Here is a 26,109-nt window from a genome sequence, read left to right as displayed (position 1 = left end):
CGTACTCGTTTCATCCATCAGCTCAGTGCCAGTTGTGCCGTGCGACATGTAGCTTAGCTCTCAGGAAGCTAGCTCTCAGACAACTGAGCAAGGCGTATCACCTCTGGGAGCATCGAGCTAGTCAGCTGACCCGTCCATGAGTTAGCTGGTACCATGAGCCCGATGTGGCCACGTAATTGTGGTTCCAGCTTTGTTTTACGTCGAATTCATCATCGCTGAATATTCGTACCGGATGACGGCCGGTACGAATATTCAGCGATGAAAAAAAAAAAACGCTAGACCGGTAACCGGACTTGAATCCACGGCTCAGCGTGCGGCCGGAGGTGAAGACTGTACCAACCGTGCTTCGCCGTCCCTCCGCCACCTGGGTCCAGTTCCTTTTTGGCAAATACCTACCCGAGGTAGCTACTAAGATGACGCAAGTGCCTACGTCACGCGTATGCAACTATGCTCAAAGGCGTAGAAACTGTTGTGACGCACTTACCTGCCATGTCGTAAGTTGCGACCTGTGGACGGCATTTGACCACGGGAAACGCGGCTCTGATGTCGGATGATACCAAACACACAAGGAGTGAATAGCCAGTCACGGAGCCCTCCTGGCGTTGCTGGCTGGAGGCTAGGGATGGTCGCTGGCCACTGCCGGCACCTGTCCTTCTTCATCTGACCGTTCTCCTGCCAGCCAGAGCCCTTCATTTTCGTCGCATGTGGCTGGAATGGGCCGTTATGTACGCCGCCTGACAAACGACGGCGATAAATCGCCGAGAAGCGAGCCTCCAGGCCGCCGGATCGTGGCTCGATTGGGCAAAACTTGGTCTGAGCGGTTCCCATCGGGCCGCGCGGCGTCCGTGGAGGAGTGCTACTAACACTCGGCCGGGGAGACGGCGGGGCGTGGAGGAGTGCTACTGACGCTGGGCCGGGGAGACGGCGGGGCGTGGAGGAGTGCTACTGACGCTGGGCCGGGGAGACGGCGGGACGTGGAGGAGTGCTACTAACGCTGGGCCGGGGAGACGGCGGGGCGTGGAGGAGTGCTACTAACGCTCGGCCGGGGAGACGGTGGGGCGTGGAGGAGTGCTACTGACGCTGGACCGGGGAGACGGTGGGGCGTGGAGGAGTGCTGCTGACGCTGGACCGGGGAGACGGCGGGGCGTGGAGGAGTGCTACTGACGCTGGACCGGGGAGACGGTGGGGCGTGGAGGAGTGCTGCTGACGCTGGGCCGGGGAGACGGCGGGGCGTGGAGGAGTGCTACTGACGCTCGGCCGGGAGACGGCGGGGCGCTCGGATCGATGGCAGCCAGACGTGTCAGAGGGACGTCGGCAGGACGCGCAGGAGTGCTACTAACGCTGGGCCGAGGAGACGACGGGCGCTCGGATCGATGGCAGCCGGACGTGTCAGAGGGATGTCGGCAGGACGTGCAGGAGTGCTACTAACGCTGGGCCGAGGAGACGACGGGCGCTCGGATCGATGGCAGCCGGACGTGTCAGAGGGATGTCGGCAGGACGTGCAGGAGTGCTACTAACGCTGGGCCGAGGAGACGGCGGGCGCTCGGATCGATGGCAGCCGGACGTGTCAAAGGGACGTCGGCGGGATGTGCCCTGACGGGTGGCACCGACGGACGGACAGCCGTCGGTTCGATGCAGCGATAGCACGTCTGTCAGGCCGCCTGACAGCCTGACGATCTCTATCGGCTAATACATGGGCTTCTCGCACATCGGCGGCCGTGGTCATGTTTTACCGCGTGTCTGCAGGTGCCGTTTCATGATGTAAATAACGAATACATGCCGTGCGTACCGACGGTCCGTTAGCTGATGGTGGACCCGTCCGTCGTACTGAAACACCTGTTTAGCGGATTCAGGGGCGACACGTCCATCTGGTCAGACCACCGGTCGGCACCCTTGTCCGCCCGGCTCCCGGCTTCCCGCTCCTGACGGACCATCGGTCGGCGCCCTCGTCCGCCCGGCTGCCGGCTCCTGACGGACCACCGGTCGGCGCCCCGTCCGCCCGGCTCCCGGCCCCTGACGGACCACCGGTCGGCACCCGTGTCCGCCCGGCACCCGGCTCCCGGCCCCTGACGGACCACCGGTCGGCGCCCTTGTCCGCCCGGCTGCCGGCTGCTGCCGCCACGCCAGGTGCGGCCGGCTCCGACGGACCACCGGTCGGCACCCTTGTCCGCCCGGCTCCCGGCTCCCGGCTCCTGACGGACCACCGGTCGGCGCCCTTGTCCGCCCGGCTGCCGGCTGCTGCCGCCACGCCAGGTGCGGCCGGCTCCGACGGAGCACGTGTCCACAAAGGGTGCCGACTGGCGCGGCTGAAAGGCGCGGTACCTACGGAGACGCTGCGCTCCCTCCCGCCCCGCTAGCGCTCATTTAGCGCCGGCCAGCCCCCTCACGCGCCGATCGTGGTGCGCGCGCCCGCCCGCCGACCCTACTGCTATCTGCTCAGACGGCTGTGAGCCCGCCGCCGCCGACGGAGAGGTGGCGCGGGCGCGGCCGTCCGCACCCTCGGTCAACAGAGGGGCGCGCGCCGCCTAATTGACCGTGCCGGCTTGTCCCTCATTAGCGTGATTGAAGGAGGTCTACGGCGCCGACGTAACGATATGCAAATACGGCACATTAATTGGCAGACGAGCTTGCCCATGGCGTCGTCCCTGGTAGCCATTGCATGCCAAATGCTGCGCGGTGGGCTGCTGGGCGGAGGATATACGCCAGCTGTATATTTGGGCCGCCGTTATCTGCCATCGATCTGGCTTCTACGGCTTCTGGGAGCCCCTGGCGCTTTGTTGCCGTCCCATAAACCAAATGTGTGACTTTAGGGTCCCGAAATCACCCTTGCGCTGTATTTACCGAGATGCGAGATGAAATCTTCCCACAGTATTTCAAGTTAACGGTTGTTCATGAATAGGGGGTGTGACTAAACAACGTCGGGCAAAGTGAATCAGCCTTCCATAAATTACCGAGCGATGTCTGATTTCACCCAAGGCCGAGCCCCAGTCCCGCGATTTTTGTATTCCTAGCATGCGATTAGTTGAACGTGCCAGCTTCGTGCCTTGTGCTACCTTTACAGTGCGGTTTGAAATAGACAGACGCGCTGTTTGTAGTGCAGTTGCGCGAGGAGCAGAGGCGCTCGCCCGTCATCCCGCCCAAGGACACCATTCTACCTTTCTACCAACACCGCGCCGCAGTGGTGGTGCTTTTCAGTCACGATGATCTGATTATAATCGTCCTGTCCGCAGAATGGGCGTGATGAAGCCGTATGTCATCCATGGCACTTGTTTGTTTTTAATCACATCCATGCAGATGAGGACAGCCCGAGGCAGATAAACGTTTCATGTTGCTAGCTGCTGAGGTGAGACAGCTGATGGTATAGTCGGCTGCTGATAAAACTCAACCCCAAAACAAAAGACAATTGTCCCTGAGGGAGTCCACCCAGGTTAGATAATGGATAACAGATGTTTGGGAGGCGCATCTAGATTTTCTACGGTTTGTAAAGCATTAGTCTTTTTAGATTTGTAATGGCTCGCTTTGTTCGTCTGCGCGAATGTGCACCTTTCGCTCGCTCATCTGCTTTACCCGTTCATGTGAGGGCAATAATATATATATATATATATATATATATATATATATATATATATATATATATATACATTTCTTGTTATGCCTTCCTATCTTAATTCCGTTCTCAGACAATTTGCGTCTCACAGAACTTTGTGATCTCAGAACCAGGCAAGGGTAGAATTTCCATAGGTGTAGTAATCCTGCATCGTTCCTCATACAAAGATGCAATGATAACAATATTGACAGGCGTTCCAGGGCTCACTGAAATTTTGACCTAATGTTACAGACTATACGTCAGGGAGAAGATAAATTCAGTAGACTTTCGTCAAAATTAAATAGCTAGGGATAGGGACAATGGGGATTTGGCACCAAACCACGACCCTGTCTAATAATGCTAATGCAAAAAGGGCCGCGATTAAACAGATCCCAGATCCCAAAAGGCACCTGGGACTGTTTTGCAAAATCCCAGATCCCAAAAGGCCATTCGGCCTCATTTTGCAATTGATCCAAGATCCCAGGAGACCATTCGGCAGCATATCGAGATAGATGTTAGGCAGATCAGGTACCGAGGACTGTTATGTCCGATCCTGGGGTCCATTGCTGGGGTGTCAGCGCAGGTCTGCTGGAGCGTGATTTGTTCTGAGGTCCGATCCTGGGGCCCATTGCTGCGGTGTCAGCGTAGGCCTGCTGGAGCGTGATTTGTTCTGAGGTCCGATCCTGGGGCCCATTGCTGGGGTGTCAGCGTAGGTCTGCCAGAGCGTGATCTGCGACGGCGTGGCTTAGATTTCTCACCAGCGGGAGCGGTAGGCCGGCGCATGACGCGACAAAGTTAGCGGTGGGCGGCGGCGGACCGGGATGGCGGGCGCCGCGTTTCGTCAGCACCTCCGGGCACTCTCTCCTCCGCATAATGAACTGGTGCTGAGGATCAACTACGGAGCGTGAAAGGATCACTCCCAAACCCATATGCACAGGTCCAGCCCATCAGGCACTATTCAGAAGATGGTTTGATGTCGGATGACCGCAGCTGACAGTGACGGGCTGATGTCGGACGACGTTAACTCACGGTGACGGTTTGATGTCGGACGACCTCAGCTCACGATGGCGGGTTGATGTCGGACGACCTTAGATGACTGTGACGGGCTGATGTCGGACGACCTCAGCTCACGGCGACAGGTTGATGTCGGACGACCTTAGATGACTGTGACGGGCTGATGTCGGACGACCTCAGCTCACGGTGACGGGTTGATGTCGGACGACCTTAGATGACTGTGACAGGCTGATGTCGGACGACCTCAGCTCACGGTGGCGGGTTGATGTCGGACGACGTTAGATGACTGTGACGGGCTGATGTCGGACGACCTCAGCTCACGGCGACGGGTTGATGTCGGACGACCTCAGCTCACGGTGACGGATTGATGTTGGACGACCTTAGATGACTGTGACAGGCTGATGTCGGACGACCTCAGCTCACGGCGACGGGTTGATGTCGGACGACCTTAGATGACTGTGACAGGCTGATGTCGGACGACCTCAGCTCACGGCGACGGATTGATGTCGGACGACCTTAGATGACTGTGACAGGCTGATATCGGACGACCTCAGCTCACGGCGACGGGTTGATGTCGGACGACCTTAGATGACTGTGACAGGCTGATGTCGGACGACCTCAGCTCACGGCGACGGGTTGATGTCGGACGACCTTAGATGACTGTGACGGGCTGATGTCGGATGACCTCAGCTCACGGCGACGGGTTGATGTCGGACGACCTCAGCTCATGGTGACCAGCTCGTTCACCTTTGAGTCGAATGCGCTTGTCATGGTTGAGAGTGTCAGTGCCCAACATGTCCTCTGGTGGTTATCGCCAACGCTGGCGCTAGCACAGTGTGGGATGCTTACAGACCGCATCGGCTCATAATTCTGTTTATGCCAGACTGCCGTCAGTCGCTGGCCAAGCTCCGTATCATGTGCTCTTTTCGACAATGTGAGATAATCGCCATGTAATATGCAGCATGACCCGAGAATATTACCAGCTACCAGCAGCTGTACTTGTGCTCTTTGACGACAGCTCAGATTCGTATTGCACACTCCGGGCTTGTTCAGCACGATATGCAATATCAGCAAATTATTCGGGGTTCCTTCAGTGAACCGAAACGCTTAGCAAGCCGAAACCTTGGAACCACGAAGTTTCAAGACTGCGCCAACCGATGTATTCAAACCAGCATGGTCATGGCTCAGCGGAGGCGTGCCTGAGCGCCACAGGATCGTTCGGCTCCTTTTCAACTGCTCTCGCCCAGGGCCGGGGCAGTTTGGTTCGACCCCTTTGATTTGGTACGCGATGACCTCGGTCCCCCCGTGACTTACTCGGGGGTAAACTTGACCTCGTGCCAAGTTCGCCAAGTCCGGAGATAACGCGCGGTCTTCGGTCTTGGCTCTGCTGTTGGACGGATGATTTGATAATTTGCCGCGTTTTGGCCATATTTTCGTATGGGGACCATAGCGAGGTGCCCCGGACGCCTGACGGAGTCGGCTAGCAATCCAACATAACTGCCAGCCCGAAGTGAAAGCGGCGCAGCCACACTTACATAACTTGTTGACCTAAAATGTTTGCTGCCGACGAAGTAGCCTGGGGCGTTCACGTCAGCAAAGCCAGCCCGGCGTACTCCCGTCAGTATAGCCGGCCTAGTGCGCTCCTGTCAGCATGGCCAGCCTGATGTGCTCTCATCAGTATGGCCGGCCTAGTGCGCTCCCGTCAGTATGCCCAGCCTGATGTGTTCCCGTCAGTATGCCCAGCCTGATGTGTTCCCGTCAGCATGCCCAGCCTGATGTGTTCCCGTCAGTATGCCCAGCCTGATGTGTTCCCGTCAGTATGGCCAGCCTGATGTGCTCCCGTCAGTATGGCCAGCCTGATGTGCTCCCGTCAGCATGGCCAGCCTGATGTGTTCCCGTCAGTATGGCCAGCCTGGTATGTTCCCGTCAGTATGGCCAGCCTGGTGTGTTCCCGTCAGTATGGCCAGCCTGGTATGTTCCCGTCAGTATGGCCAGCCTGGTGTGTTCCCGTCAGCATGGCCAGCCTGGTATGTTCCCGTCAGTATGGCCAGCCTGGTATGTTCCCGTCAGCATGGCCAGCCTGGTGTGCTCCCGTCAGTATGGCCAGCCTGGTATGTTCCCGTCAGTATGGCCAGCCTGGTGTGTTCCCGTCAGCATGGCCAGCCTGGTATGTTCCCGTCAGCATGGCCAGCCTGGTGTGTTCCCGTCAGTATGGCCAGCCTGGTATGTTCCCGTCAGTATGGCCAGCCTGGTGTGTTCCCGTCAGTGTGGCCAGCCTGATGTGTTCCCGTCAGTATGGCCAGTCTGGTGTGTTCCCGTCAGTATGGCCAGTCTGGTGTGTTCCCGTCAGCATGGCCAGCCTGGTGTGTTCCCGTCAGCATGGCCAGCCTGGTATGTTCCCGTCAGTATGGCCAGCCTGGTATGTTCCCGTCAGCATGGCCAGCCTGGTATGTTCCCGTCAGCATGGCCAGCCTGGTGTGTTCCCGTCAGTATGGCCAGCCTGGTATGTTCCCGTCAGTATGGCCAGCCTGGTGTGTTCCCGTCAGTGTGGCCAGCCTGATGTGTTCCCGTCAGTATGGCCAGTCTGGTGTGTTCCCGTCAGTATGGCCAGTCTGGTGTGTTCCCGTCAGCATGGCCAGCCTGGTGTGTTCCCGTCAGTGTGGCCAGCCTGATGTGTTCCCGTCAGTATGGCCAGTCTGGTGTGTTCCCGTCAGTATGGCCAGCCTGGTATGTTCCCGTCAGCATGGCCAGCCTGATGTGTTCCCGTCAGTATGGCCAGCCTGGTGTGTTCCCGTCAGTGTGGCCAGCCTGATGTGTTCCCGTCAGTATGGCCAGCCTGGTATGTTCCCGTCAGCATGGCCAGCCTGGTGTGTTCCCGTCAGTGTGGCCAGCCTGGTGTGTTCCCGTCAGCATGGCCAGTCTGGTGTGTCCCCGTCAGCATGGCCAGTCTGGTGTGTTCCCGTCAGCATGGCCAGTCTGGTGTGTCCCCGTCAGCATAGCCAGCCTGGTGTGTTCCCGTCAGTCCGTTCCTTGGGCCGCCGACAGCTAATTTTCACACGGTCTTGACCTGTCCTCGACCTGCCCATCCGCACGTCTGACCGAGAACCGCCCTGCTGAACCGCACTGCTGAGCCGCCCTGCTAAACCGCACTGCCACGCAAATGCCAGGGTGAAAATACAACACATAGAGCAGCCACACACTCTGGCAGTCGCCCCGCCCCCCGTCTGGAGCACCGAGCGCCACGGGTCAGCGCCCGGGTGCACGAGCAGGACATGCCGACTGGAGAGACGTCTGCTCTCCTCGCTCTTTGTCACCGGCTGCTGACCCGTGGCGTCGGTCTGAGTTGAGCGAAGAGACGGCTGCTCTCCTCGCTCCGTGACACTGCCCTGTGGGGATTGTCTGGGTCGCGCGCCGCCGTCCACCGTAAGTCGTCTCCGACGAGCCGCTCCAGAGGCCGGCGGCGCGTGACCGGCGCGCCGCGGTGAAAGCGGTACGATTAATCCACAGAATTAATCAGGACAAAAAGCGGTGTGTGACGGCGAAAGCATCGCCGCCACCGGCGCGCCATGCAGCGGGGGAGGGGGAGGGGAGGGTTCATGAGGCCCGCTCAGGTCACGGGAGGAGAGCGGGGATAGCTTTCGGGTGCGGAGGCGGACGGCCGTGGGCAAGCCAGGGGTGGGCAAAATGGTCGTGTTTGCAGGAGTTGGTAGGCTTCGTACAGGCTCCAGCAGTCAAGTGTTTCCTTGGAAAAGTGTCTTTGGATTAATGTTATGTCGTAACTGGTGACCTTTTTGCTGGAGCACACCAGCCCTCTCCCCCTCCCTCCGGTGATCCGATATGCCTCCCTGCTGGGACTGGACGTGATCCACCCATGTACTGGATCGACGCGTTTGGTGATCAGCCAACAGGCAGAGGAGGGTGACCGGGCAGCGGGCAGTGGACAGCGGAGGGCCGTGTGACCAGACAGTGGGCAGAGGAGGGCGGGTGACCGGGGAGCGGACAGCGGGCAGAGGAGGGCCTGGTGACCGGGCAGCGGGCAGCGGGCAGAGAAGGGTCGGGTGACCAAACAGCGGGCAGAGGAGGGCCGGGTGACCGGACGGCGGGCAGAGGAGCGCCGGGTGACCGGACAGCGGGCAGATACGGCCCGATCTCCGGCCGGGGCTGGGCTGAGGCCCGACTGATCTCCGGCCGGGGCTGGGCTGAGGCCCGGCTGATCTCCGGCCGGCCGAGGCTGAGCAGCTCTCGCGTATGGCAGACCTTGCCTCAGGGACGTTCGGCGGTACTCTCAAACACCGGCGCGACAGAACGGCGTGTCCGCGTGTCTTCGCCTCGCGAAGGCGACGGATCCACCAGGGCCCTGTTCGGCCAGGCTTTGGCACCGTGTCATGGCCTTCCCAGACCTTGGCATGGACATCGCGACGGCGGATCGCGGGTTCCTTCGACCGTCTGCGGTCGCGCTCTGGTCTCAATCTGCGTGTGACAGGAGATTAGGCCGAGGTCCCAATCAGCGTGTGACGGGAGATTAGCCCGAGGTCTCAGGTGGAGCCATCGGGACGCTCCCCTGGTGCGCCACCCCGCCGACCGGCCCCCAGACGCTGAGATGGAGGCGGGATGTCCGCACAGCTGTGTGGGATCATCTCGCTGCGCGCGATGCCGTCTTTCGGGGCGACTGAACCGTTGGGTCGAGATGATATTTAAGTCGACAGCGCACCTGTGGTGGATCACGGCGAATGCCTAATCCTCAAATTGGTCTCCATTTGTAGTTTCGATGGAAGCTGCTGCGAGCCGGCGGCTTTAGCGGATGTCGGCCGGGGAGCCGGCTGGGAACGGACGGCTCTGCCCGCTGGATGTCTCATGCAGCGGCCCACCGCGCGAGGGGTTCGGCGTTCTGATCAGGCTCCCAGCGCACACCCGCCGACAGCTCGCGCAGCTTCAGTGACACACACTGCACACACACACACACACACACGTCGAACATAAACATCAGGAAGGGTGCTATGTGTAGCGCACCGAACACCGCGAACTGAGCGATTGCAATTAACGTGGTGATTACGTGCTCCCCAGGAGCTATCTAAATAACAGGCAGAGTGACGGGTCGGATGACCGCGCATCCAAGCCTTCCTTTCCGACCAAGGGACGTGGCCATCAATTTGCCTGCGTCCGCCTGGCATCAATTTGCGCTATCGGGCAGTCCAGTGTGCCGGTCGATAAAACAATAATGCCGGATGGGGCCCCGGGCGGGCGCACGCGCGGCCCAGCAGCGTGGCCCCGGCGGCCGCACCGGTGCACTGAAACGACCCACCCGCACGTGCATTATGGTCCGGCCGACGCATTTTGCTGGACAGAGGTAATGATCCAGCCATTGCTCTTGGACAGGTCGTGTGTGTGGCTGTGGTATCAGCGAGAGGGCGACCGGGACTGTCCCCAGCACCGCCAGCTAACGCCGCCACCTTTGCAGACCCGGAGCTGCCTGGCTGGGCCAAGGGGGACGTGGACTCGTTCGTGCCGCACGTCTACACGGCCGACGAGGACGTCCACGTCCGGCTGGCGCTCTTCACCGCCGACCGGTACGTTCTTCACGGGACATAGCGGGCAGGCCGGCCGATGGCTGGCGGCGGGGTCACGTGACTTGGGGATGGGCTGGACCGGGCCCGCTGTGGCGCACAATGGGCTCTGATTGTGTAATGCGCCGGGTGTAACGCCACGCTGCAAGCGGCGGCCCCGCTGAGGCTCAGCAGCCGTCGGTGAGATGAGATGAGCCGACTGTCTTCACATGCGATCTGGCTGCGGTCGGACCGCGCTGCGGACTACGATAAACGGCGCGGTGCTGACGCCGAGGCAGCGCTGGTCAACGCATCATATCCACTAATGAACTCAGGATTCAGAGGTTTCATGAGCTGATCAATGATGTGATATGGACTGCGCCGCAACCGAAACACAAAGCTCAGATGCACGGTGGAAATTCAGGTCGTGGAACTTGTAACACCGTTCATCCCATGTGGGAACGTATCACTGCAAACTTATGTAGCACTTACATGCTTTGGAACCCACATTCCACATAATAGTGTTGACCTTAGCTTTGCAAACATTGTTCGCAGATTACTGTTTGCTTAACGCTCATAACGGCTTATCTACGCCTCAGGCGTACCACTTTCCGAGTCTGCCGCACGTTGTAATGGGGTGGCGTAGCTTAAAGGAGCACTTTGTGTGTTGTCTGGAGGAAGGAAGCAATGCCGCCGTTCGAAGTTGGGGGGAGGGGGGGGGGATCCACGGGACTGTTGGCCGTTCTGGGCAGTCGGCTCACCCGCACTGACGGCTCACCCGCACTAGCGGCTCACCTGCACTGGCGGCTCACCTGCACTGGCGGCTCACCTGCACTGGCGGCTCACCTGCACTGGCGGCTCACCTGCACTGGCGGCTCACCCGCACTGACGGCTCACCCGCACTAGCGGCTCACCTGCACTGGCGGCTCACCTGCACTGACGGCTCACCCGCACTAGCGGCTCACCTGCACTGGCGGCTCACCTGCACTGGCGGCTCACCTGCACTGGCGGCTCACCCGCACTGGCGGCTCACCTGCACTGGCGGCTCACCTGCACTGACGGCTCACCTGCACTGGCGGCTCACCTGCACTGGCGGCTCACCTGCACTCGCGGCTCACCCGCACTGGCGGCTCACCTGCACTGACGGCTCACCTGCACTGGCGACTCGCCTGCACTGAAGGTTCACCCGCACCGAGGGTTCACCTGCACTGACGGCTCACGTGCACTGACGGCCCACCTGAACTGGCGGCTCACCTGCACTGGCGGCTCACCTGCACTGGCGACTCGCCTGCACTGAAGGTTCACCCGCACCGAGGGTTCACCTGCACTGACGGCTCACCTGCACTGGCGGCTCACCCGCACTGAAGGTTCACCTGCACTGACGGCTCACCTGCATCGGCGGCCCACCTGCACCGAGGGTTCACCTGCACTGACGGCTCACCTGCATCGGCGGCTCACCTGCACTGAGAGTTCACCTGCACTGACGGCTCACGTGCACTGACGGCTCACCTGCACTGACGGCTCACTAGCACTGACGGCTCACCTGCACTGACGGCTCACCTGCACTAACGGCCCACCTGCACTGACGGCTCACCCGCATCAGACAGGGAATGCACAGCGTGCGATTCCAGTATTTCAGCTTGTTAGTGCATAGTACGGAGCGTTCCGGTACCTTACTTGTTAGTGCATAGTACGGAGCGTTCCGGTACCATATTCCAGTACCATATTCCGGTACCATTCGTATTAAGTAATGGTGGGACTGAAATGCTTCCGTGTTCCGACCATGGGATCTATCGCCGCTTGTCAGGGCTGCGGACAGCGGTACAGAGGAGTCGGGGGAAGAGCCGCCGGCACCGGTTCCTCCGGCGCGCTACCTGCGCTGTGTGGCCGGTACACCGCTCACCGTGCTGCAGAAGTTTGTCCGGACCAAGTTCCAGATGCCCCAGACAGTTCAGGTGAATAGTTGTTTGCGGTCTACAAATGTCTGTTTTGGCCCGTTCGGAGGGTCTGTTTTGAGAACCTCTGAAGTCGGTCGCAGTTTGTGATTTGCTTTATTTCCGTGCGTAACTGCGGGGAAAGGCTGCACAGGGCAATGGCGGCTGGTTGTCTCACTGGTGATCAAGCCCGGTGGAAAGTACTCTGTTTGGACAAGTTATTGACACTTTTTCGTCTTCCTTACGTTTGTATGTCCTGATGTCACTCCGTCTGCCGGTCAGGTCCAGCTGATTTACGGCAGCCACGTCCTTCCCGACGACATCAGCCTGATGGACCTCCAGTACATGTACAACCCCAGTCAGGTAAGCATTCAAACTGGCCGTCATATATCCTCGTGCACTTAAACAGGCATAATCCATATAATTTTGCCAATAATTGTTTAGTGCTTTTGCGAGGGAAGTTATGCACATAGATACGAAAATGGTAATAGCCTTATTTCACGGGGAAAACCCGGGAGCATGAAGACGTAAGTGCGTTGATACTTCGGCAATATACCTATATCGCAACGAACAGGAGAAGTGAATTCAAAATTGCGTGCCGATGATCCTGCTCGATTTTTCGTTGTTTTTTTTAAACAGCGAGCGGCAGCTTTTTTCGTCGGTGGTCTGTAAAACTGTAGCCTGGGTTTAAGAAAAAAAACCCTGAAAAATGGAGCAGGATCATCGGCAGGCAATGTCAAATTCACTTTTGCTTTGGTTTCTATGAAGGCGTGCTGCCGAAGTATCGACGCATCTGTATTTCCATTCTCCTAGTTTTTCTCCGAGGAATAAGGTTATTACTGCTGTCTTATCTCACGCTACCATCGGTGAAACATCAGAGGCCGTTAAATTGTTCTCTAGAGCCTATTTTTATATCGTAGTCGGTACCGCAGTATGTATGCATCATGCTGCACTGTATTGCTTCGTGATAGTATTCTCGGTATCTGTACAACCGGAGACCAAAAAGTTTAAACACATATTTTGACGCCAACCAGTTTTCCTATCTCTCCAGCATGCGCAAATTTAGAAAACAAAAGTCTTTGCGCTCGATTGCAGACCGCGTGACGTCAAGTCTTACATTAAGCCCTGAGATGAGAATGGCTCAGCGCCGGCACTAGTGGCCAGTGCACCAGCACGTCAGCACAACCGGATCAAAGCACACAGCTTTGCAGCTCCTCCTTTGATGGCTTGATATGCTCTGCACAAGTGCTTGGGTCGGCCAAAGCTGCCGCTTATTCCAATTGGTCGCTCAGGTTGTTGGCTGAAGCACTGCCCTGTATTTCCGAGTGGTCATATTCATGCGATGCGAAGCACCACAGGATTAGGCAATACAATGTGTTGGTCAGAGTTTTTATATCAGCACCAGTCTTTGAAAAGTTCCAGTCATCCATCGAAACTAATGTAACCAAGCCACTGGAAAAATCTTCACTATTAATAGCACCATTCGGATCTCAGCCCAGCGTCTTAGAATAGTTACGAGAGTCACGTAACGTAATCAGCTATCCTCCCGTGGCTTTCAGGACGCTGCCGTCTGCTTGTCGTACCGCTTCGTCAGGCGGCAAAGGCGCACGGCACCCGCGGAGGCCGAGCTGGTGGAAGAGATTGCTGACAAGCGTCCAAGAGAGGACCAGGAGGAAGCGGATGTGTCAGACACCAAACGACAGAGAACGGAGGATGCAGACGCACCAGACGCTAACATGCAGACATCAGAAGGAGGGGACCTACTTGATTGTAAACCACACATGGAGGAGGGAGAGAAGGCGCCAGGTGCCCAGCGGCAGGAGGCGAGTGAGAAACAGACGCCGGATGTCCATCGTCTGACCGCAGACCTCGAGACGCTCAAGAGACCGCTGGTCCTGCTCGAGCGGATGTTCGACGTGGAAGACGAGGAGCCGACATCGCCGCAGATTGTGGAGGATATCATCGCCAGCCTGGACGCGGCGGAGGAGGCAGCGGATGAGGCGGCGGAGGAGGCGGCGGACAAGCCGGTGGACGAGGCGGCGCCAGACCCCGTCGTGAGCTCCCCGCTGCCAGCAGCGATCGCAGGTCAGGCGACTGACCCTGCGGGCGTCCGCCAACCCGACGAGCCCCGCTCTGCCGATCCGGCCACTCCTGCCCTGGCCCCGGCGCCGGAGAGCCGGCCAGGGCCTGGCGGACAGGCGTGTGGTGAGGCGAGGGAGTCGCGGCTGCCGGCGTCGCCCGCCGCATTACAGACGGATACAGGCGTGCCGAGTGTTAACTCCGAAGACCATACGGTGGTCGATGGCGCCGACTCCACTGTTCAGCGCCCCAGCGGTGACGATTTCCAGAGGCCGGCGTCGGTGGACGGTGTCAGCAGTGGCGACTTCCAGAGGCCGGCGTCGGTGGGCAGTGTCAGCAGTGGTGACTTCCAGAGGCCGGCGTCGGTGGACGGTGTCAGCAGTGGCGACTTCCAGAGGCCGGCGTTGGTGGACGGTGTCAGCAGTGGCGACTTCCAGAGGCCGGCGTCGGTGGGCAGTGTCAGCAGTGGCGACTTCCAGAGGCCGGCGTCGGTGGGCAGTGTCAGCAATGGCGACTTCCAGAGGCCGGCGCCTGCTGGCGGTGGCAGTAGTGACGACTTCCTCAGACCGGCGCCAGTTGACGGAGTTAGTGCAGTGTGCCCTACAGCGGCCGCGGCGCCAGAGGAGGCAAAAGCGGCTGAGAAGGAGGATCGCACCAGGGACAGGCACTCGCTCGACACCGCAGGAAAGGCTCACGTCCGGGACAGCACCGCAAATAAAATCGACAAAACAGTGCCTGCGCCCAGAAAAAGCACATCTGTGTGTAGTAAAAAATCGGCGCTGGTCAAAGGCGCCATAGATACGTCTGACAAAGCGTGTGTAACGCCTATCTCAAGTGAAAATGCGACGGGGCCAACCAGCAAGGTACCTACACTGATCAGGGATGCGGATAAGAGAGCTTTTCAATTTCCGACATCGAGAGGCGCCGCCAGGATCGAGACCAGCAAGCCCTCGCGCTCTCAGGCGAAAGAGGCGAGTGTCGCAGCCAGCCCGGCGCCGGCGTGCGGTGGCCGCGCTCGAGCGAGCGGAGCGCCGGCCCGGCACGCCAGTGTCTCAGCCGGTGAAATCCCGACGCCGGCGAAAGCGACCAGCGGCGCGGCGAGTCTGCTGGGGGCGCTGACCGCCACCTCGCCGGCGCTGCGGGGCTTCAGCGCCATGGCCGCTGGCGAGCGAGAGGGCGAGGTCAGGATCGAGCGCGTGCCAAACGTGTTCGTGCAGGCGGCGATGACGGGCCAAGGAAAGGGGCACTTTGGTGCGGAGCCGGCGAGCCCGACGAAAGTCGACTGTTCGGTGCAAACCACGCCCGTCAGCAGAGACAGTTCGTCAGGAGAGACGACGAGGGGCGCTAGCTCTGCCCCGCCGCGCATGGTAAACACCGGAACGGAGACGTCGGGGCTTGCGTCGGGGAAACGACCCGCCTCCTCTCGCCCGCCCAGCGTCGGGTCCAGCCAGGCCGCGTCGTCCAAAAAGCAAGCAGCCGGTGTCAGCCATACCAGACCTTCCAGCACGCCTGCGTCGAGGCTGGGAGCGGCGCCCCCTGTCGTCAGCATCCCCAAACCTCTGACGCCAAGCGGAGTTTCCCCATTGACGCACAAAGCTGCGCCAGTGGTACACAAAGCGTCCTCTGCCAGCGTGCTGAAGGTCCCCCATATATCCAACAAATACCTGTTGAACGCGCGTGCCTCAACGTCTTCGAAACCCCATCTGAAGTCGAAAACATCACGCAGTAGCAAGGTGAACCAGGCCAAAGGCGCAAGTGTGTCATATTCTTTGTGGAAAAACGCAAGCCAAACATCATCCACGGGAATGATGCGAGCAACGGACACCACTTCCACATCATCAGCAAAGCGCCCAAGCACTCATTCATCTAGTGCGTTACCACTGGACCTGTCTACGCATGTCCGGAAAGCAGTTGCCGCGGACTCCACTTCGATGCTGGCGAAGACGCCGTCACCGCCTCCGAAGGCGAAGCCGGCGAAGCCGAAGTCTGCGAAAGCTCAGGGCACGCAGACCATCCACTCGATCGTGAGCAGCCTGGCCAGCAGGCAGCACATCTCGCTGACGCCCGTCACCGCCATGTCCGGCTCCTCCAGCAAGGCCTCACCGCTGGCCTCCCGAGCTCCGACCCCCCGCCCGCCGCTCATCTCGACCCACTTGCCCATGCCGCTGCCGTTGCCAATGCCGGAGTACTCTTTCGCGCCCGGCGGCATGTTCAACCCTCAGCTGCACGTCAACACGAGCATGGCCAGCCGCTTGAGCTACGACATGGCCATGCGGAACCTGCTGACGCTCTCCCACATGGCCATGGCCCAGGGCGGTATGGTCCGTCCGCCCATGTTTCCCATGCAGGCCATGTTCCCGCCTCGGCCCAAGAGCCAGGACTTCCACCCGATCCCAGACCCGTCGCTGCTGCGGCAGCAGTCCGAGGCGCGGATGGGGGCCGCCTCCAAGAAGGCGTCGCCGACGGCGGGCAGCACGGCTCCGCAGCTGCGGACTCCGACCGCGCTCACGTCGGCCTCGATCCAGCACATGGAAGACCTGACGCGGACGCTGGGCAAGCGGCCCGAGAAGCAGCGTCACTCCGTCACCGTCACCGCCATACCCTCCAGCGAATGAAGGCATTAACCTGCCACGCTAGTCTCTGCCTGCGAGTGCGCACGCTAAGGCTTCACACCCTTCTCTTCCCCCGTCCCCCTGCCCCAGCAGCCGGCTCGAAGAACTGCGCTAGACTGCTGGCCACGGGCGGACGCATTGCGGGGTGCGGCATTGCACGCCCTCGGCGCCAGTTTACACCTGAATCGCCGTGACCTTTGAAGCATGCCGCGCCGTGCCGTGCCGTGCCGTGCCGTGCCGTGCCGTGCCGCGCCGCGCTGCGCCGTGCCGTGCCGTGCCGTGCCGTGCCGTGCCGTGCCGCGCCGCGCCGCGCCGTGCCGTGCCGTGTCGTGACTTGACGGCAGGCAGGCAGGCAGGCTGGGTGCCTGCAGCGGCGCCCATCGGCGTGACGGACCGCGCGGTGACGGACCCCGAGCGCCTCCACCGGCACCCCATGGTGCTCCCGTCTCTGGTCTGGCGGAGGAGGGCGGGCTGGAGAGCGGGGGTTGCCGACAGCACTAGGCTATTTGCGGTGCGAAGAGCACCGCTATCAGGCGGCGTGCCTAACGTGGCTCGCGTGTTTCTGCGGTGCTCTGGACAGTAGTGCCACATCAGGGCGGGCGTGGTGCGCTTCGACCATTCGTATAGAGATCTCAGTCAGAACGCAGGCAGTGTGTCTGTAGCGGAAAGTGCAATTTGTAATGGTTTGTGCATAAAGATAGCTCGCTTCCACGGCTCATGATGCCCAATTGCGGTGCAAATGTACAGGTGAATGCGGTGGACTGTGTCATCCCGATGATTGTCATACGACATGACCTTTCTCGCTCTTGTGCTTGATATTTTATTGAATACGTCATGTTACGCATTTAGGGATACACTTTTGTTGAGCAAACCAAATATAGATGTTTATTGTGTACCATGGTAAGCCAAATACATATGTCGGTATGAAGTAGACCCATTGTGTTCGCGGTCACTGACATGATAATGCGTCACATTCTAAATATGGCTACGAATTAGAATTTCACATTCTAAAAATGGCTACGCACGGCATCTCAACCGACATGAACCATCGAAAGTGACGCTTCTGCCAGCTTTATGTCCGGAATTATTCGCTGGAGAGATCGTTATTGCAGGACAGAAGACATTGTTATGATCACGCCTGACAGAGGCAGCTCGTGAACATCACGCGATCAGAAGCCATGAATGAAAACAAACACGCGTGTTGCGCATGCACCGAGGAAACATTGAACCAAGTTACATCCGTTTTGACACTTAACCGTCCACACCTGCGCCCGATTTTGCATTCGCCGATTTCTATTCAAAACGCCCCAAAATGTCGAGGGGGATAAGAGCTTACACGTGTCACAGATTCGGTAATAATTCTGAGCATAACACAAATGTTATTGAACAGTGATGAATCGATGACGTATATAATTTCACGCGCGTTCTAGAATTCCAAGCCACTGTCTCGCAGAACTCCAAAACGCAAGGCTCTATTGCCACTGACCGAAGTTAAAGTACTTGGTATACGGACTCCATTAAGGTGCCATGCTGTTAATGGGACATTGGGACATATGCCACCGGGCTCACCACGCTGCCAATGTGTCACGAGGAACTTATGACACGACCGCTGGGCTTGCAAGAAATTTGGCTCGCGTTGCCGTGAATTTTTTTTACTATCTTACGAAAAGATTTGGGGATTTCCAATATTTACCAGAATTCGGCCATTCTAAAGCTCTCTCATTTTTTTCCGCGAACGTGTAAAATGTCCTTATTTAAACGGGATATCCATCACCCAAACTACTTGACAGCTGAAATGTATCCATTTTTATAGTTTCCTTCCGGCCGTAGCTCTATAAACTAAAGTTTTGCCACAACACGATATTGAAACCGCGTGTTTACCTTTCATAGGGCCTGTTATAAGGCAAACACTTTGTAAAATTATTACAGTGTGAAGGGGTTCCTGGCGAGAAAATAAGATGGAACTTAAGGCAAGCGGGTTTGTCTCAAGTTTATACGTATTCACCTCAATGTATTGGTTTTGATAGCCCCACACACTTTCCAAAACTGAACCAATATCGACACAACGTTTGCAATTACATACATGGAATGTTAAAGCCATCCGTCTTTGACTCATGCTGCATCTTTTCTTTGACAGTTCATTAATATTTGTGCTGTACTCCTTCTGAAGAACTTTGTCGTAGAAAGAATCCTATGGCAAGTTAATGCCTCGTATCTGCCCGTGATACGGCGCAATTCCTTCCGTAATCTAGATCAAAACAATATGTCGGCGCTATTAACTATAACACCAACTATCGGCGGGGACAAGTATTCAAGGCATTGGAATCCACGACTTGTTCATCTTTTCATAAATAATCGCTAGCTTTCAGATTGAGACTAATCGTCTAAATTGTGGCATTGCGCTGCTTGAGTGCTACACGATATCTCCGCATTGATTGCGACCTATTTTAATATACAAGGCACAGTATGCTTGATAGAAATCGCTCATGCAGAAAAACCTATACATGATAAAAGCTGCAATTATTGCTGCAAGTCTATGTTGACCATTAGCAAACGTAGCTGGCTAAACGGAAAAGTTGAGTCTTCTGACTAGTTTTTTAATATCTTTTCAAGGAGACCGGGCCCATCGAAATAGTGTTATTAAGTTTTCGCTAAAACAAATGCCAAATTAGGGCGTCTGAAAGTCCCCCTTTTAACCATAATACATTCTGGTCACCTGACATCATTTCAGTTTTGCGTTTCGTGTTTGATGGCAACATTGTGGAATGAGACGGTGCAATAACTGAAGTACCGCTATGTAACATTCGCCGCTCAAGAGCCTGTGTTGAGGCCAGATATGGTGAGTCGTGAAATGCAGACGGAAAGCTACTAACAGGATGAATAATGTCAAGAGAGTTGAGAGTTTACCTCGCATCGTTCTACACATCTAATTTGCAACTGAGTTTTTGAATAGAGTAGATAAAAAACCCCGATAACCAGTTTCTCCTGGGTGGTATCGAATGCATGGCTTGCTGTTAACAGCGCCGAAAATCGATTGGCTGAACCCATGTTTTCACCGCACAAGCCATTTGCTTTGCTCAGCAGCACCAGACCTTCTGAATGATATTGGGTTATTTGGCTTGCAGCTGGATACCGGCGACCAGGACGGTGAATCATTTTGATGTCTAATGACTTTTGCGATGTGATATCTAGCATTAATTGCCAACCACTGCAGCTGGACCAATCAAATTGTGCTACTGCTCAATGCAAACTGGCGGGACAGCTGTTGCTAAATCATCGGCCGACCTTACAATATCATGATTCATTCAACAGTGAAACTATTGGTGCCACTTGCAAACTCGCGTAGGGCAATCTGTGATAGCCTTTCACGCTGGTGTATATGGTAATTGTCACCGCCCGTTTGATCCGCGCCTTAAAGAGACTTCTGCGGACGCAAGGGCAGTCGCGATTGATTTGAATCTTCCTAGCGGTGATGGCAAGCTAGCTGCACCCGACCGCCGCGTGCAGCAATCGTCAATTACCGTCCAAATATTTCGACATCACGGCACGGCGGGGAGCGGTATGGTGGGGGGGGGGGGGGAGGGAGTGCGTCCTGTCATGGTGGTCAGTGGGGCGGCGGGCGGCCTGTACCTGATGGGCAGGAGCGGGCTGGGTGGCGAGCGTCTCGTCAGTGGGATGATGGATGCGGTGCGGGGACGTCGATTTGTGTAAATAGTTGGAGCGGGGGGGGGGGGGGGGGCGCATCCAGGACCCGACAACCTAACTACCCCGAGACGGGTGTGCTCTATTCACTTAGTCGACTTGTCTGGAGAAATGAAAACCTTGCATCATTTATGAACTACACAATTATTTGAGCAGCATGCGTTCATTACAGCGAAGATTGTCCAACAGAAGATCAGCTCTGTATTGGTTATTAATGTTTTATGAAATGATTTTCTCGTAATATTTCAAGCATGTCCTGTCTTGTGATATGTAAAAATAAAATAAGTTTTGGTGTTCATTCAAACATAAGGAGTCTCCATAAGCATCGCAGGACGAGCGTTCTCATGACAGGATACAAATCGACGCGGCGCGTTTGGAGCAGCAGAGCAGCCCAGTGGAGGACGTCGCCGTCACGGCAAGGACGCCGCGGCGTAGCGGATAAGGCGACCAAGGTTTGTATACGCTATGATGATGAAGCGTGGTGGAACGGTGTTGTGCGTGGGTTGGTCCCCATAACATACATAGGCGGGAAGGGAAAGTAAGCTTTCCCATTTACAGTTTTGTTGCGCTCTTGGAGAGTTTTTAATGAATTTCTTCAAACAGAAGAACTAGAGAGAACTTATCCTGACGAAAGAAGATAGCAAAGCTGTAATACAGCGTCGGCACCCGTGTCACCTGAGCGCGGCTGAGAGCATGATGTAGCGCCAGTCAATGCCGTCCAGACCCGCGTCTGCGCTCCTTCCGGCGCGTGCTGCCGTGCGGTCCCCCTCCCAGTCACGGCGGCTCCGCTCCCGCCGCCGCTCAGTGTCAGCACGAGTAGCTGGCGCTGATCCGAAAGCCAGCACACAGCCGCTCCGGCGCGTGCTGTCGTGTGGTCTCCCATCCCAGTCACGACGGCCCGAGTTCAGCAGTGCGGGGCAGGAGGTGCCGCCTGTGGCTGCGGCGGGCGGTACGGCAGCGCGGGGCGGGAGGCGCTGCCCGTGGCGGTACAGCAGCGCGGGTGGGAGGTGCCACCCATGGCGGTACAGCAGTGCGGGGCGGGAGGCGCCGCCCGTGGCGGTGCAGCAGCGGGGCGGGAGGTGCCGCCTGTGGCAGTGCAGCACAGCGCGGGGCAGGAGGTGCCGCCTGTGGCTGCGGCGGGCGGTACAGCAGCGCGGGGCGGAGGTGCTGCCCGTGGTTGCGGCAGGCAGTACAGCAGCGCGGGGTGGCAGGTGCCGCCGTGGCTACAGTGGGCGGCGCATCAACGCGGGGTGGAGGCGCCGCCCGTGGCTGCGGTGGGCAGTAGAGAGCAGCGGGGCAGGAGGTGCCGTCTGTGGCTGCGGCGGGCGGTACAGCAGCGCGGGGCGGAAGGTGCTGCCCGTGGTTGTGGCGGGGCGGTACAGGCAGCGCGGAGGTGGCAGGTGCCGCCCGTGGCTACAGTGGGCGGCACAGCAGCGCGGGGTGGGAGGCGCCGCGCGTGGCTGCGGTGGGCAGTAGAGCAGCGTGGGGGCAGGAGGTGCCGTCTGTGGCTGCGGCGGGCGGTACAGCGGGCTGGGAGCCGGACACGGCCCGCCGGCGCCGAGTGCTCGCTGGTGGGCTGATCACAGAGGCCGAGCCACACAGCTGCCGAGAGATTCCCCATCGCGTCGGTTTACAGCTGTGCACGTCACACGACCCTGAGGCTTGCGCGGCACGGGCTGTGGCTATGTCATTGTGCATAGCTGCGCTCCCATACCTTAAACGCGTGGGTCTTCAGCCGGACAAGCAAGTACTGACGCATCCTTCGCAACGCATCGCATCACTCAGTAGCCATTGCAACGCCAGGGCGTCTTTCTAGCCATTGCAACGCCAGGGCGTCTTTCACAATCCAGTTGCACATACGTAGGATATCATTGATCGCTCATGGTCATCGGCGAGACTGTGAAGCAGTTGTGTTGACAGACACAGCAGCAGCATCAACGTGCGTTGCGCCATATACCGGTGATATGTTGCAGAGCATTGCTTTATAAACCGGCGCTTCCCGCGGCTGCCCTTGCGGACTCACTGTTACTCTGTCCCCATTCCAACAGAGATCTGCAGAATAACGGCGACAGCCGCCGTGCCCATAAGCCGAACTAACAAATTGCTGTTCCGTCCCTTGCCCTGTCCCATCACTGCACTAACGACCCCTTTCCTTCTGACTTCGATCCCCGCCCCGCTCGCCCGTCGCCGGCAACCGACCCCATCCAGCCCCGACCGTCCCGCCGTCGGCGGTCGACAAGTGTGGCGCCAGCTGCGGCGCCATCGTCACCGCTGCAGCGCCGTTCTCTTCCCTCCCCCGCCCCCCCCCCCCCCCTACACATCTATTGGCGCTTCCGTGCAGCCAGGGGCCCTGCCAGTACGCCCGGGGCGATTGTGAGTGTGTTGGCGACCGCGCAGGCTGCCTAAGAGCCCTGCTACCCCGGAGGTCCCACGAGCCGGCCTCCCCGAGCACAGCTTCCAGTCGATGGTGCTGAGGCATTCGTCAACGTCGATGTTTTGAGAGCTGGTACAGAGTGCTGCTGCCCCCCCCCTCTCCCGACACCCTCACGGCGGTCACTCACTCCAGCCAGCCAGCCAGTCGACCCTCCGGCGCGCCGGCGCGCCGGCCGGAGCTTTCACCGACAGCCGTGTCGCAATGGCACTAAGGGCGACTGGCCGCCCGCTGCGACCGCCAAATGCGACCGTGTGGTGCCACCCGCAAGGCGTCATCTATCATCGGCGCAATCGACGAATGCCGCGCTATTTAGCCGCCCGATAACCAGGCTGCTGGGGGACGACGCTTATAAAACGCCGCCGACCTTGGCAAGGCGGCGGCTGACGGCGCCGAAAATGTCGCCGTCCACGCCAGCGCTGGCGGTCCGGCCGGCTGTTTGTGGCAAAGCCGCCGCTGCTGGGAGGCTGCCACGGGCCGCGGCCGACGTGGCGCCGCGCCGGCAGGCGATATGCGCCAGATTTGTCACGGGGTTAGATGTCACCGTTTGGCACGTGTCGGGGTGAGTTGGCAGGTCGGTGGCAGCCGTCAAGCGCCGGCATCGATGGGTGCTCGGGGCTGACACGGAGCACCCAACGCTCCGGCATCCGGGCGAGGCGCAGGTCACCATGGCCTGGCAACGCTCAGTATGACACACGAGCCAGTCAGGCACTGATTACAGCGAGCACTGACACACGAGCCAGTCAGGCACTGATTACAGTGAGCACTGACACGCGAGCCAGTCAGGCACTGATTACAGTGAGCACTGACACGCGAGCCAGTCAGGCACTGATTACAGTGAGCACTGACACGCGAGCCAGTCAGGCATTGATTACAGTGAGCACTGACACGCGAGCCAGTCAGGCAGTGGTTACAGTGAGCACTGACACACGAGCCAGTCAGGCACTGATTACAGTGAGCACTGACACGCGAGCCAGTCAGGCACTGATTACAGTTAGCACTGACACGCGAGCCAGTCAGGCACTGATTACAGTTAGCACTGACACGCGAGCCAGTCAGGCACTGATTACAGTGAGCACTGACACACAAGCCAGTCAGGCACTGATTACAGTGAGCATTGACACACGAGCCAGTCAGGCAATGATTACAGTGAGCACTGACATGCGGGCCAGTCAGACCCTGATTGCAGTAAGCACTGACACACGAGCCAGTCAGGGCTTGATGACGCTGCTCATCTCAGTCGTACTATAAGGTCGCAACGCATAACATCAATGTGTCTCCTGCAATGTCGACCGCCGTGGAAGCAGCGGAGGCGGGCGAGCTCAGCTGGCGACGGGCGAGCTCGGTCACGGCGACCCAGCGGCTCGGTCACAGCGGCCCAGCGACTCGGTCACGGCGTCCCAGCGGCTCGGTCACAGCGTCCCAGCGACTCGGTCACAGCGGCCCAGCGACTCGGTCACAGCGTCCCCGCGATTCGGTCACAGCGGCCCAACGGCTCGGTCACAGCGGCCCAGCGGTTCGGTCACAGCGGCCCAACGGCTCGGTCACAGCGGCCCAGCGGCTCGGATACAGCGTCCCAGCGGCTCAGTCACAGCGGACCAGCGGGCCGGGCACAGCGACCCAGCGGCTCGGTCACAGCGGCCCAGCGGCTCAGTCACAGCGGACCAGCGGCTCGGGCATAGCGGCCCAGCGGCTCGGCCGGTGTGGTGCGCCTGGCGTCAGTCCAGACCGGGCGTCATTTGTCGGCCGGTGTGGTGCGCCTGGCATCAGTCCAGACCGGGCGTCATTTGTCGGCCGGTGTGGTGCGCCTGGCATCAGTCCAGACCGGGCGTCATTTGTCGGCCGGTGTGGTGCGCCTGGCGTCAGTCCAGACCGGGCGTCATTTGTCGGCCGGTGTGGTGCGCCTGGCGTCAGTCCAGACCGGGCGTCATTTGTCGGCCGGTGTGGTGCGCCTGGCGTCAGTCCAGACCGGGCGTCATTTGTCGGCCGGTGTGGTGCGCCTGGCATCAGTCCAGACCGGGCGTCATTTGTCGGCCGGTGTGGTGCGCCTGGCGTCAGTCCAGACCGGGCGTCATTTGTCGGCCGGTGTGGTGCGCCTGGCGTCAGTCCAGACCGGGCGTCATTTGTCGGCCGGTGTGGTGCGCCTGGCGTCAGTCCAGACCGGGCGTCATTTGTCGGCCGGTGTGGTGCGCCTGGCATCAGTCCAGACCGGGCGTCATTTGTTGGCCGGTGTGGTGCGCCTGGCGTCAGTCCAGACCGGGCGTCATTTGTCGGCCGGTGTGGTGCGCCTGGCGTCAGTCCAGACCGGGCGTCATTTGTCGGCCGGTGTGGTGCGCCTGGCGTCAGTCCAGACCGGGCGTCATTTGTCAGCGTTAGGGCCCTGCCCGCCGCCAATCAGCGGGACGGGTGAGTGACCTGGTCGGCGGCCACGCGCGGCGCCGCAGCCAATCACAGTCTGAGACCGGCGGCCGGTCAGCACCCTCCCGGGCGGCTGGAGCGCCGTGAGCTCGGCAGCTCTACATCGAGCTGATGTCCGGCGCCAAGCACGACGGCCAACAGACGCATATTGGGTGTACCTGCCGCATTTACATACTCTAGTGCATTCAGTAATAGACACGCGTGCACTTCATTTGTCAGGAGGGGCAAATGGTACCACGAAAACACACTGGTATCCACACCATGAAATAAATTAGCCATGCCCTCAGGTGCAAGCATGAGAATAAAGCGTTAATTGTCGAAGCGCCACCGCATGGTTTCACCCCATTCCAAACACCTCGTCCATCCGTCGGCAGGGTGGGTGTGGGTGGCTGGTTCAAACCTGCTGTCGGTGCGCTTCGCAGAGGTGATAACGTTACTCAAGACAGTAAGCCGTCACAGGCGGTGCGGATGTGGCGCGGCTGGTGCAAACCCGCTGTCGGCGCGCTTCAAACCTACTGCTAGTATTGGCGCGCCTGGACAGTTGCCCAATGCTGTGTTCTTCGCCACGATCGTCATCTGTGTGGTCGCAAAATTGGTAGCCTGTGGCGAAAACTTGAAAAGTTTATAATGCCATAGCTGAATTTTCCCTATACGCATCTTTATGCCAAACTAAAGATAGCGCTTCAGCAGATGTTTGATAACCGCTGTGACCATGGGTAACGTTTTGATATCATGTTGTGTGGTCTTAGGCATGAACGCAACCACGTCTCTACGGTGTGGAGGGGAGGGA

At 58.8% G+C, this 26,109-nt stretch overlaps 1 protein-coding gene across 1 annotated transcript in view; it reads left to right on the top strand.

Annotated features, from left to right (window-relative positions):
• The window catches only part of LOC119110466 (platelet binding protein GspB), a 56,473-nt gene extending 39,499 nt beyond the window's left edge, over positions 1 to 16,974 (top strand). Inside the window, exons 7-10 of the mRNA XM_037234303.1 lie at positions 10,059 to 10,167; positions 11,951 to 12,098; positions 12,360 to 12,440; positions 13,637 to 16,974. Coding sequence (XP_037090198.1) covers positions 10,059 to 10,167; positions 11,951 to 12,098; positions 12,360 to 12,440; positions 13,637 to 16,771 — 3,473 coding nt within the window. The 3' untranslated portion in view covers positions 16,772 to 16,974. The remainder of the gene's footprint in view (positions 1 to 10,058; positions 10,168 to 11,950; positions 12,099 to 12,359; positions 12,441 to 13,636) is intronic.
• The last annotated feature ends 9,135 nt before the right edge of the window (positions 16,975 to 26,109 follow it).

Source organism: Pollicipes pollicipes, unplaced genomic scaffold (assembly GCF_011947565.3).
Source record: "Pollicipes pollicipes isolate AB1234 unplaced genomic scaffold, Ppol_2.1 Scaffold_7231;HRSCAF=8579_pilon_pilon_pilon, whole genome shotgun sequence".
Lineage (NCBI taxonomy): Eukaryota > Metazoa > Arthropoda > Thecostraca > Pollicipedomorpha > Pollicipedidae > Pollicipes > Pollicipes pollicipes.
The sequence above is the reverse complement of the archived record's forward strand: the minus strand, read 5'-3'. Positions and strand labels throughout refer to the sequence as shown.